Source organism: Pteropus medius, unplaced genomic scaffold (genome assembly GCF_902729225.1).
Source record: "Pteropus medius unplaced genomic scaffold, Ma_sr-lr_union100, whole genome shotgun sequence".
Lineage (NCBI taxonomy): Eukaryota > Metazoa > Chordata > Mammalia > Chiroptera > Pteropodidae > Pteropus > Pteropus medius.
The window spans coordinates 6,741,014-6,754,226 of NW_024351647.1; the positions used below are offsets into that span (position 1 = coordinate 6,741,014).

The 13,213-nt window shown below is 34.1% G+C and overlaps 1 protein-coding gene across 1 annotated transcript in view; it reads right to left on the reverse strand.

Annotated features, from left to right (window-relative positions):
* The window catches only part of KATNBL1 (katanin regulatory subunit B1 like 1), a 36,357-nt gene that overhangs the window by 11,134 nt on the left and 12,010 nt on the right, over window positions 1-13,213 (reverse strand). Inside the window, exons 2-4 of the mRNA XM_039843990.1 lie at window positions 3,977-4,107; window positions 3,025-3,065; window positions 1,564-1,843 (exon numbers count right to left, since the gene is read on the reverse strand). Coding sequence (XP_039699924.1) covers window positions 1,564-1,843; window positions 3,025-3,065; window positions 3,977-4,093 — 438 coding nt within the window. The 5' untranslated portion in view covers window positions 4,094-4,107. The remainder of the gene's footprint in view (window positions 1-1,563; window positions 1,844-3,024; window positions 3,066-3,976; window positions 4,108-13,213) is intronic.

Consider the following 13,213-nt stretch of genomic DNA (forward strand, 5'->3'; position numbering starts at 1 on the left):
ATATTTATTCCCTCAGTTCAACTGAAGAACCAACCTAGGTTCCAATCAAAGCCAGATTTCTGGGTTAGATAGTCACATATTCTTTTCCTTTAAGGTATGCAGTTTTTATAATTATCTGATTAGTATTAGCCTCATCACTTCTATAACTACACAAAAGTAGGGGCAGTGTCTGTTTTTCACCCACCAATCTATTTCCATAGAGCCTTTAGAATGCATTACACAGTATGGAACCCTCAATAAATATTTGTGAAAGAATTGGTATGATAGTGATTCTCTTTAACACTGAAGTTTAGTTACCATCCTATTCTCCAGGGTCCATGATAATTCATTATTAAACCAAATTCTCCTTGCTTCCTCTTTTTTCACAGATACTGTACACACTTCCTTCACTCTCCTGGCAATACTAATTTTCTATTACTCCAGGATCTAATTTTTACAAGAACGTCTTCACTAGCAAAAAGATTCTTTTTTGTATAATTTCATTATGGTTTTAGTTAATAAACTTTATTTTCTACCTTCCTTTCATCTTATTTACTTGTAATTATTATCCTAAACATGATGCTCATCTTCATTCACCTATACATGCTTATGACCATTTTAATTAAAATGTTTTTCCTGCTTTTATGCCATAGAAAATGCTATTTAAGCTGTCATGTCAGAGAGAAATAATACTAAGTTTACCAAATCATAGTTAAAGAAATTACGGTACATTCAAACAATGTAATGTTATGTATCTATTAAAAATTTGTAAAAGTGTTATTTAATCACATGGAAACACATCTAAATTTATTAAACATCAAGTTATCAAATAATATGTAACGTATACAGAAAAGATACAAAAAAAATTTAATGCTGTTATTTCCAAATGTTGAGATTACAGATAATTTTTTCTTTTGGGTTTATTTTCTGAAACGTATACAATAAACATGTAATAATTGTTATTATAAACTCAGTGTGTTTCTAAATTTTGACAAACCATTCCTTCAAATGACCATTTTTATAAAAAATAGCTTTTTTGAGGTATAATTTATATACCATAAAACTCATCCATTAAAAGTATATAATTCAATTATTTTTAATCGATTTATAGAGTTGTGAAACCATCATAACAATCTAGTTTTAGAATGTTTTTATCACCTTCCCTCAAATTCCCTTGAGCCTATTCAAACAACTAATTTTGCCTGAGCCTGAGGAGCAGCACATAGCAGGTTTGCCGAAACAAAGCTTCTACTAGGCAATTTTGAGAGCCAGACAAAATGTGCCTGCATAACTGGCTTTGGTGGACCACATTTTAGGCAGGACTTCTTTTCCCTTCCTTTAATCTCTACTGGCCTGCCCGCCATTCAGCAGCTTGTCAATCATTTCAATCCATCTCAGATATTACTAATTTAGAGAAATGGAATAAGCTATTGATTCAAATTTGGTTAATTTGGAAAGCCTCAAGGAGTTACAATCACTCAAATCTCACTAGGTGACAAATTATTCTGCTAGCAGTATATGGCAAAGAAAAAAAAACCCCAACCGAATAAACAAGAGTAGAGTTAAGTTTATAAAATTACTTACCTCAGAAAAAAACCCACTATATTTTGATGATGGGCTTTCTGTCTGTGAAGAACCAGAATCTCTGGAGTTAAGCAAATATGTTCTACTATCATGGTATAATTTTTCAGGCAGGTGGCCAGCACAAGCCAGTTCATTTTCTTTATTTGCCATGTCACAGCCCCCACTTCTAGGGGACTGTTTTTTTTTGTAACAAGGTTTTGAAAAAGGATGATGAACTTTCTTTCTGTGATAGATCACCTTACGTAGTTTATCCGGGCTTTTCACAGCTTGTCCAACTGTTCTATAAAAAGAATTGATTTTCTTAAATGAAAAAGAACAACATAAAGATCTTTAAAAGTCTTTAAATAAAACAATTTAATAGGCCACATTTTGTGATCACAATCCATTAAAATTAGAATTTAAAAAATCTCATCAAAGAGGGAAATTACAAGCCATCTGAAAAGCAATGAAAAGGATGATACTTTATACCAAATGGAAAGAGGCATAACTAGATGCTTTTAAAATGAATATTATAGGCCATTCTAGGAGTAAAAAATTATAATAATTTCTAGCCATCTAAACTTTTTCTAACAAAACGACAAATAATTATACATGTTTGAATATTTTAAAGTTTAAGTTGAAGTACATTTAATTTTGTTTGAATAAAATAAACCACAATAGAATACATCTCATGGTTTACTATAGTGGTTCTCAAATGTTTTGGCCTTAGGATGCTTTGTACTCTTAAAAATTTTTGAGATCTCAAAATAATTTGTTAATGTGGGCAATATCTATTGATATTTACTGTATGAGAAACTAAAACAGAGACAACTTATTTATTTAAAAAATAGGCTCATTACATATTAACAGAATATTTTACAAAAAAATCCCCTATATTTTCAAAAATATATATATACACACAGTAAGAAGAATGGCACTGCTTCATATCTGCAAAATCTCAAACTGGTTTAACAGAAGATAGCTGGATTCTCCATTGACTCTATTGTGATATCAAATATCATGCAGCCTCTGGAAAATTCTACTGTATACTTGTCAGAGAATGAAAACGAAGAAGGTGAAAAATGTCTTAGTATTGATATGAATACAGTTTTGACCTTAGAAACTCCATAAAAGGGACTCCCAGGGTCCCAGATCATACTTTGAGAACCCGCGGTTTAGAATAAAATTCAGCAGATCTGAGAATAAATGCCATTTTTGCCACTTTCTGGGTATGTAATCCTGAACAAATCACTTCTCTGATCTTTAGTTTTTCTCATCAACTGTTAGGGGACAATGATAGCTATCTAGTAGGACTATTGCAAGGATCAGGGATAATATCGATGTGTTTAGGCCAGTAACTGGCCCAAAGGAGCTGTCTGACAATAAATTAACTATTATTATAATAAAAGAGAATATTTATTTTTTAATTCTTACCCAGCTTTCAATATTTGCAGTTTCCCAAAACTTCAAAGATGCTCTTACCTATTTATGTAAGCAGCCAACTGTTTTGGAGATTTCTTAACCTGAAAAATAGATAGTTGTTGCATATTTAAATTCTTTAATAAAGCTATGTAAACTTTGTGATTGATATCAACAAATCTGAAATTCAACAGTTAAGTTTTCAGATTAAAGCTTTTTCTGTTCTAATATTTTATTTCAACCATTAGTTACAAGAACATTGTATACAGATGTTTCTGATAGATCCATCTGCCTATTTTCCATGCCACTAGTTGCAGATACTCACAGGGTACTTGCTTAATAAGTTGAATTTTAATAGGCTTAAAAGAAATCATATCAATGTTAATATGCCTTGCAATGGTGAACAAAAAGCACCTCTGAGATTCCTCTTTGATATTAAACTAAAATATTAAAATTATATCATACCAAAACAATATACTGGCCAAAAAGTTTTTAGAGCTTTTGGAATATAAAGTTTTCAATATTTAATTCTACTTAATTCCAGCAAGTTAAACAGAATTAGTATCACCTGTCATTTAAACTATTTAACCAGAACTACGCATAGACCTAACAGTTTAAACTGTGATGGCTGAAAGACTGTATCTCTCCAAAATTCATATGTTGAAATCCTAACCCCCAAAATAATGGTATTAGGAAGAAGGGCTTTTGGGAGGTGACTGGGTCATAAAAGTAGCGCCTTCACGAATGGGATTAGAGCTCTCATAAAAAGAGACTCCAGAGAGCGCTCATTCCTTCCACCATGTGAAGAAAAAGCAAGAAGACAGCCATCTACAAACTAAGAAATGAGTCCTCACCAGATACCAAATCTGCTAGGGCCTTGATCCCAGCCTCCAGAACTGTGAGAAATAAATTTCTGTTGTTTATAAGCCACCCAGTCTATGGCATTCTGTTATGGTATTCTTAGCCTGCATGCACTAAAACTGTCTTACTTGCTACCTAGAAACCATGAACTTACCTCCTTCATGTTCTTATTAGTGAAATTAGAGATCCTTTTTCTAGGAAGATCAATGGGATGATCCTCAATATTATTACAAAAGTTTCGTTTTTTAACATTGTGGGTTTCAGATGCCATAATCTCTTGAATACCTAGACAACAAAATACAAATAAATGGAAAATACAAAAAGCACAAGAGCCTGATCGTTTCTTTAATACACATAAAAATACAACAGCTCCACACTATGTAAAAGAGGCTTGTAAATAAAACAGAGGACACAGTTCTAATTTGTACATTTTTAAAAACCTTAAACACAGAGGAAGCACATGGCAGGGCATTCCAGGAAATTAAGGCTCTTTCTGTTCTCATTCTTTTTAGTTGCAATCAGTAACAATAATATGACATGTATTTTTTTGCCAACGCAACATGCCAATCTCCTCATTTTCCATATCACTAGCCATATGTTAAATTTAAATTTGCAGGTTATGAAATCAGGTCTATGTGTATAGTAGCAGTATCTATGTATATAGTTGTAGTACATGGCATCTAAATGTAGAGAAGCCTAAAATTTTGGAACCAAATCACATATACAACTACAAGGAGCCAGAGGAACCAAAATAAAACTATATGTCTGACTTGTTTTTATGCCTAATCCCTACATTTTTATTTCATTCTTGCAGCTAGCTCTCCAAAAGTTTCCTCTACCTCTGAAAAAAATAATCCACACTCTCCTATTCCTCCAATTATATCTTACCCATGGACAGCCCTTCCACCTAGAGGTTAAGAAACCTTTAGGATGAGATTTTTTTTTTAAAGTAAATAAATAATTGCAGTAATACAATAAGCACTGATAGAGGGGCACCCACGTGAGTCAGCAAAGCTTCACTGAAGAGTCTTAAAGGACCAATAGCATGTGCAGAACTGAAAGGCATGAGGCAACAGTTTCTTTGGCAGTATCTAAGTAGATGCATGTGATGAGCTTAGGCTAGGGGTGAGTTGCAGCAGAGTGAGAAATGAGGCTGGAGAGACAGGCAGAAGCTAGATCGTAACGGTTCTGGTCTATAAGGCAAGCCTTTATTTATTTAATTAATTAAAAACATTTTTTTTGAAAGAATGGGAGACTTTTTTTTTTTTTTTAATTTTTTATGCCTACAGCACTTGGACTTCCTAGGTGGTCTCCCATCCAAGTACTAACCAGGCCTGACCCTGCTTAGCTCCCAAGATCAGACGTCAGGCTTGTCTGGGGTGGTATGGCCGTAGACCATGGACCGTGACTCCACTGGGGAGTGAACCCAGGACTTTCTGTATATAAAGCAGAAGTGCTAACCGCTGCACTATGGAACCACATTCAGAAAGGGAGACTTTTAAAGATAGCAGGCTAAACACATGCAATTACTTCTACCCATTTCTGAAATCCCATTACAATGACAGTAAAGGGTTTTTAAGGACATAAAACCCATAGGTCAAAGAAGAGGAAGTAATGGCAACAACATTTTGGAAAATGAAAAGCAGAAGTGATAAATGACTTAGAAGATCTTAGAAAGCCAAATCTTAAATCAGCTGTGAGGAAAGGTGAAAAGCAGAATCCCTAAAACGTTCAGGAACCGGCAATACTGAGAACCTCAAGAAGAAGATAAAGTTGGACTTAAGAACAAGCATGACTGAATATCCATTTAAGACAGATCGTGAGATCCCCTTCTGAATTCCAGTAAAAGACTAGAAATTTACTGTATGGATAATTTTAAACACAGTCCTTGGGCTGGGAAACAGGTACAAATGAGAGTGAGAGGAACATACTCTCAATGCCGGGCAGTGGGGAGAATCAAGTGAAAGTTTACATACTGCCTCGCAGAGGCTTGCAGCCAGGCTTATATACTACAGAGAAGAGTATGAAAGATCAATCACAGAGGGAAACACACATCTACAAACACTGACATCAGTGATGGTCAAAATCTCCAAAGAACTGTTTTATATCTTGATTGTGGCAATAGTTACCTGTCAAAACTATGCAATAAAAAGGGTGAATTTTTATTATATGTACATTTATGTCTCAATAAACCTAACTTTCAAAAAAATCCTCAAGAGATAATAACAAACTGCACCCATGAAACACAAATGAGACCAAAAAAACAAACCAACAAAGACTCTTGGAAATTAGTATTAGAGTAAACCCTTGTTTCTGTCGAATGAGTTAATTTGATTATTAAACAATCTATGAAAAATCAACTTTTTGGAATCCAACTCATCAATATATCTGAAGTTGCCTCTATCACAAATGAACCTTGAGAAATAAAAGTGGAGAAAGAGATCTCTATGTCATTCATATTTTTAAAATAAATAAATATACTAGAATGATACTAATAGTTTGAAGCTAAATGACCCTATTTCATTAAGATATAACATTCTTAAAATAGTTGTAACTGATTTAAGATTTTATAAATTTTAAAAGATACGAATACTAAAGAATACCAGATGGAAAACTAATTTTGAAAGCTGAAATGGGTAGTGTGACAATAACAACAATAATTTCCAATAAAATAATAGTTACCACCATTTTAACACTTCACATTGAACTACAGATGCTTTATATTGAGTATCTCATTTACTCATCAGTACAATCGCTGATGCAGAAATTATAATCTCCATTTTTAAAAATATAGATTTTGAGAAGTAACTTGTTCTAATGTACCAAAGACATTTTATATTTACACCAAAATTTGCCTTATTAATGGAGGATGGATTATAAAATTTCTCATCTCAAAGCTGTACTCTGCACTCAAGGAATGCTTTCCCCTCATATATTCTTATGCCTTGCGTCCTTATAATATTTTTAAGTTCTCGCTCAAATAACCCCTCCTCAGAGTGGTGTTCCCTGACTCGCCCTCTAAAAAATAGCACCTACCTTCACTTCTCTATCTCCGTAGCCTACTCTACCCTATTTTTCTTGATAATACTTACCACTACTAGACATATATATTTGTCTATCATGTCTTCTCCACTAGAATGTAAGCTCCACAAGGGGTGAGACCTTGTCTGTTTATTCACTGTTACAGTCCCAGGGCCTACAACACTGCCTGACATATAGAAAGAACATAAACTATATGTACATGTTGAATGATTTAGTAAAAACTCCATTCTATACTATGTAAAACTAATGAGCTGAAACAGCTTTCACCTTGTCTTTAGTTTGACCTTTTCTAGTACGGACTACCAGAATCCTTTATCCATAGATTAACCCTGCTTAATACACACATACACACACATAAACACACACACACATGCACACGTATGTATACGTATTTTTCAAGCCTATAAAATGTGAATATTTTTCCTTTAGCAGATCACATTTATTGATAGTCTGTCTCTTATTTATATGGGAAAAATATTTATTTCTTCATAGGCTAAAGTTTTTTAAAAAACAATGTCACATTTTTTAAAAAGTTAAGGACTTTACATTACTAGAAAAATGCAAGTCAAAACCACATGAGATATTATTTCGCAACCACTAGCATGGCTGTAATAAAAACAACAGATAATAACAAGTGTTGAGAAAAATGTGGGGAAACTGGAACCCTCACACATTACTGTGGGAATGTAAAATGGTTCAGTAACTCTGGAAAATAGTTTGGCGGTTTCTTAAAATGTTACATATAGATTTACCGTATCACCCAGCTATTCTACTCCTACATATTTATTCATGTGAAACGAAAGTTTATGTCCACAGAAAGACTTGTATGCAAATGTTCATAACATTATTCAGAATAGCCAAAAATGTGATAAAACCAAATGTCTATCAACTAGTGAATGGATAAAAAATATGTTGTATATTTATTTGGAATATTCCTCAGCAACAAAAAAAATGAAGTACTGATTCATGCTATAATATGTATGAACATCATCCTAAGTGAAAAAAGCTGAACACAAAAGACCACATATTATATGATTCCCTTCATATGAAATGTCCATAAAGTAAAACCTATAGACACAGAAAGTAAAGTAATGGTTGCCTAGGGCTGGGGTAGGAGTGGGAATAACTGCAAGGTTTCTTTGAGGGATGATGGAAATGCTCTAAAATTTGATTGGGTTAATGACTGCACAACTTTGTATACAATTATAAACAGTAAACTGTACATTTAAATGAGGTGAATTTTATGGTATGTAAATTATAATTCAATAAAGCTTTAAAAAGTGAAGGAAATTATCAAAATTGTAATGGTAAAGTCTCATTACAAAGGATTTTTACACTACGAATTCCATTTTGCTTTATGCCTTATGCATTTGGTGGTACCTTTCTTGGGCAAGATATAAGATTATCCTTTTTCCCCAAGAGCATTTGACGGTGCTACTCAAATAGTTAAAGCAATTGTTGAGGCTCCTAGGAATTTCTGAAGTGCCATTTGGTAATAAACAAAAAGGGAATAATCTGAAGTGGGATCAAGAGTGGTTGAAGACAGTGATTATAGAAAATAGAATAATCTTTTAATGAAAAAAGAATAAAAGGAAACAAGGCCTTGAGAGATAAAGCAAAGGCTAAGAGATAGAGAAGAGACCAAAATACTAACTTAACTTATTCTGAACATTGGCTATAGTGTGTATTTTCTTAAAGACAACACGGTAATTGCTATGGATATTTTCCTGAGAAGGCAGAAAAACAGTGGCATGTAGAAGGAGCTGGAGGGATGAATTCCCTTTATATAGTACCTATCTCCTATCAGAAAGATGAAAAGAAATTTACTCATATAATTTACTACAATGGCTGCCAAATCAAAGAGAGTAAATAGCTCTAAGTGTTCAGATACTCCCTACCTACTCCCAGTGAGAACATTCATCACACAGGAATGAAACATGTCTGGACTTTTGTCTCTTAATAACTGAAGTTACAGCTCAGGAGCAAATTAACCTAAGCCTTTTTACATTCATCTATCATAAGATACCAGTTATTTATATTTTAGCTAGCTGCAATTTCACTAGGCAATTTCATTCCTCTTCTTCAAAAACAAAGCACGGTTATGTACAAAGAATTATAATAATTAATATTCCTGGCATCAGTGATTCTCCAATCACCACCACTAGTCACTCTCACTCGTACAAAGAGTATGTACGATATTTGCCAGGTCTTGAGGCTGAAAGTTTATAATCACTATTTTATAATAATAAAATACATAAAAAGGTTTTAGAATTTAAAGCTTTGGCCTAATTTTTTTTTTTTAACTCAGAGAGGTCAAGAAACTTGCCCAAAGACACTTAGCTAGTTAGTGGCAGAATGTAGGGCATAGAATCCATGTCATTCCACTACATCTTTGTTTTCATTAATTGAATCCAATTCATTCTCAAGTACAGTTAGTCATCACTTTCAATCCTTAATAACCAAAAAAAGCCTAATTAAGATGAGAGTACTATTTTTCCAAGGAGATGACAAAAGAGGGACAATGAACATAAACTATAAGGGAACCCTTACCCAGTAAAGGTAACCTTTTCTTTTCTCTTCTAAGGGCCCCAACAAGGGATTTATAGGGACCATAGGTTTCTCTATGAGGCAGCTGCCACACACAAAAAAAATGAAAGAGAAGGATGAACACAAACTATTTTCTTCAAGAATTTCAGTGAAGGGGAGAGGAAGATGAGGAGAAGGCGAAGGTGAAGATGAGGTTTTTCCGAGACAATTTGTAGGTCCTAAGGATACTGATTCCTTCCTCCTAAATTCAGCTACCAGACTCTCAATACCTGCTTTGGTATCTGTAGCACTTATGCTTAATAATGTATTTTGGATCAGGTTAAAAAATATGGAGGTAAAGAGGGAATTGAGAATGACAAGGTTGATTCAAGTGGGATCAGTGTTTACAATAGAATATTAGAAACACTTTTTACAAAGAATATTTTGTGAAGTGGTTAAAAAGCAGAACAGAAAACTGAATATAGTATAATCGTGTGTGTGTGTGTGTGTGTGTGTGTGTGTGTGTGTGTGTGTGTGTATAAAATCAATCCATTTGAAAGGACTCTATCAAAACATTAATAGAAGTGATTTATTACGATGGAATTACATGTGATTTTTCCCTTCATTTATACATTTCTCTATTTTATACAATGAACATGAGTTATTTTCATAATCTAAGGAAATAAATATTTTAACCTAATAAGGTTACCATCTTTTAAAAAGTGGCTTAATTATATAACTCCATTATAGTAAAAAAATGAAAAGTGTGTAAATGCCAACACACAGAGGTAACATTTCATAGGAAGAATAGTTTAACTTTTCCAAAATAGGGCAATTCCATCTAATTTTCTCAATTCTTGCCTTCTCACCTCATTTGTGACTTAACTTTCATATTTTCGATTTCTCCTTTTGAACTGATTCCTCCCGTTCTGCTTTCAAATATGCTCAGGTTTCCCCTATCAACTCCTATACTCTTTCTCTACTTCTCTTTCCTGCCAACTTTCTACAATAAGTGCTTTTTAAGTTTCCATTTTCTCTTTAACCCTTTACAATCTTGCTTTTTCATTTTGCCCTCTCATCTGAAAAAAAAATTGCATGTTCAAGGTCTCTTGAAGCTACAAGGGAGCCTTTAAAGCACTGATGATGCTCATCAAGGTCAGCCAAGCCAACTTTAAAGACTGCTCATTCTTCAACAACGTTTAGCTTTTTCTTCACTTCAATGCCCTCCAATTATTCTGTTTACATGGCACAGAATATCATGACTCTCTTTGTTCTCTTACTCCCTTTTCTTCAACAACTCTTCTCTCTCTAAACTAAACTTAGAAAAATATTCTTTCATGGCTTCAGCTATTTCTCTAGCCTCTCTTCTGACTTCTATGTGTTCAGCTTCTTCCTGATCTGCAATTGCTATGTCCAAGTCAACACGTCTAAACAAACCTCTTCAATCTCTTCCAATGTCAAACCAACTGGCTGCCCTTCCTATCTACTGCATTTTAAATTACTGGCATCTAATTTCTTTCAGACTAGAAGAAAACTGGGAGTTATTTTAACTCCTCTCTCCTTCTTCCCAACCAATAACTAAGTCTTCTTGAATATTCCTTCAGGGATCCATTCTGACCTTCCCTTTTCCACTGTCAGATCTCTGGCCCTACTACTTCAAGCCTAAATCGCTGTAAGAATTATTTGATTTTCCTGACACCAATCTGTTCCTGGTCCCTATACAACCACTAATTAAATGTCGAAGGCCTTCAAAATCAGGTACCATACCATGAGAGATTAATAATTTTTTTTTAATTAGAAAAGAAAAAGAGCAAAATATCCCCCACTATTTTTTTTATATGGGGAGGACAGGAGGTTTTGGTTGCGGGAGGGAGATTCCATTGCACTGGTATTAATCAAATAACAATAATATCATTAAAAGTAATAGCTAGGCTTTATCAAAAGCCTATCATGTGCTAGCCACAGGCACTATAAATATATTGTGCTCTTTTTATAGGTGAAGAAACTGAGGCACAAACAGATTACATAATTTTCCTAAGGTCAAACAGCAAGAAAGTTATAAAGATTCATACTGGAATCTAGGCATTCTGTCCTCATTGCTTTCACTCTTAACCAATACACTATACAATTAATATGAGAAATTAAGGATAAATGTGTGGAGATAGACGATGCAGGTTTTATCATTTTCTAGCTTGTGATTTTTGACAGGTCATTTATTCTATTCTGAATCTGTTTCCTCAAATGAAGAATGAAAATATGGTTGTGAAGACCAAATGAGATTACATCTAAGTTATAATTATCACTCATAATATTTATATAAAATATAGATACATACAATTCTCATATTTTGGAAGGCAAATTTGACAACTTCGTGGAGCAAATAAATTATGACTATCTTGTTACTCAGTTTACAGCAACTATATAATTTATCATCCAAACTATGACACATTTGAGAGTGAAAAGAGATATTGAAAATTATTCTGGGTCAAGAGGCATAAATCATGTTTGTTCCAAGCAAATTCAGATGTCTGATCACCTCAATTCATTTGAAATGCTTACTTTCCTAGAATGATTTTTAAATATTTTTTTGTATAAAAATTATCAACTACTCGGCAGTAAAAAGTATTACTGATACACACAGTAGTTACTGATACACACAGACATGAGAATAAGTCTCAAATGTCTTATGTTATAAGAGAGAAACCAAGGCTAAATATTATACAACTTCATTTTTATGACATTATAGAAAAGGCCAAAGTATAGGGAAAGAAAAATATCAATGGTTGCTAGAATCTGGGGGAAGGAAGAAGTTGACTACAAAGGGATAAGAGGCAACTTTTTGTGGTGAGGAACATGTCTTATACCTTGACTGTCATAGTGATCACACAACTGTGAGCTTGTCAAAACTCATGTAAAAGATATATCAATAATCTGACTTTAAAAAACTGGGGTGCAGAGCACATGTCATTCACAGCTTTTCACTAGACTCCTTGGACCCTTAGCACTCACTTGACAGAAGTGACAGGGCTCCACTGGGGCCATATCCATGCTTTTCTCTCCAGGAAACTGATCTACCCTTCCATCCTGGAGGTTCCAGAAAGCACCTGGAATATTTTTTTTGACTGGTGATTATTAAGGCCAGACCTCTGGCTTTCCCTTTAGTCTACTCAATACTGTGGGCTGAGTCTGGCTCTGAAGATGGTAGATATACTCAGTGCTCTCTGTGTGCAATGAGGTTGAATGAGTGCTCTCACTTGGAGGCCAGTGGGAGTTAAAAGCTTACTCTGCAAAGGCCTTCAGGCTCTTCCTACCTCTCGCAGCTTGCTGGACAGCTTTCAGCTCACAATGCAGTAGGTATCAACCTTAAAGGCTGGTATAGCTAAAAGATTAGGTCAAAGAGACATATGTTCAAATTCCCACCTTTCCCACATAACTATGGGACCTTAAAGCAGCTGAGCCTCATTTTCCTCTATAAAAGTAAAAATGTTTGTATTTTTACCCTTCCTTACTCCAAAAGAATATGAAAACCTGCAGACAATAAATTAGGGATGATGTTTTTTAAAAAAAAAAAACATATAGGAGGAAACTAGGATAAAGAGATGGCGGGTGAGGGGGTGGCGGGGGAGTGATAAATCAATTACCAAACTATTAAAACTTGAGAAAACATTTTAAGTCATCAAAGTGACTTCAAAGTAGCAGATAAATTCTGGGGAGAGAGAAAGCAGAGCACTGACACTGAAACTTCACAGAGAGATCAAGAGTCAGTTTATGAGAAGATGGCAAAAGCTTAAACTAACCACATTAAAGCTTTCGCTAAAGGAAA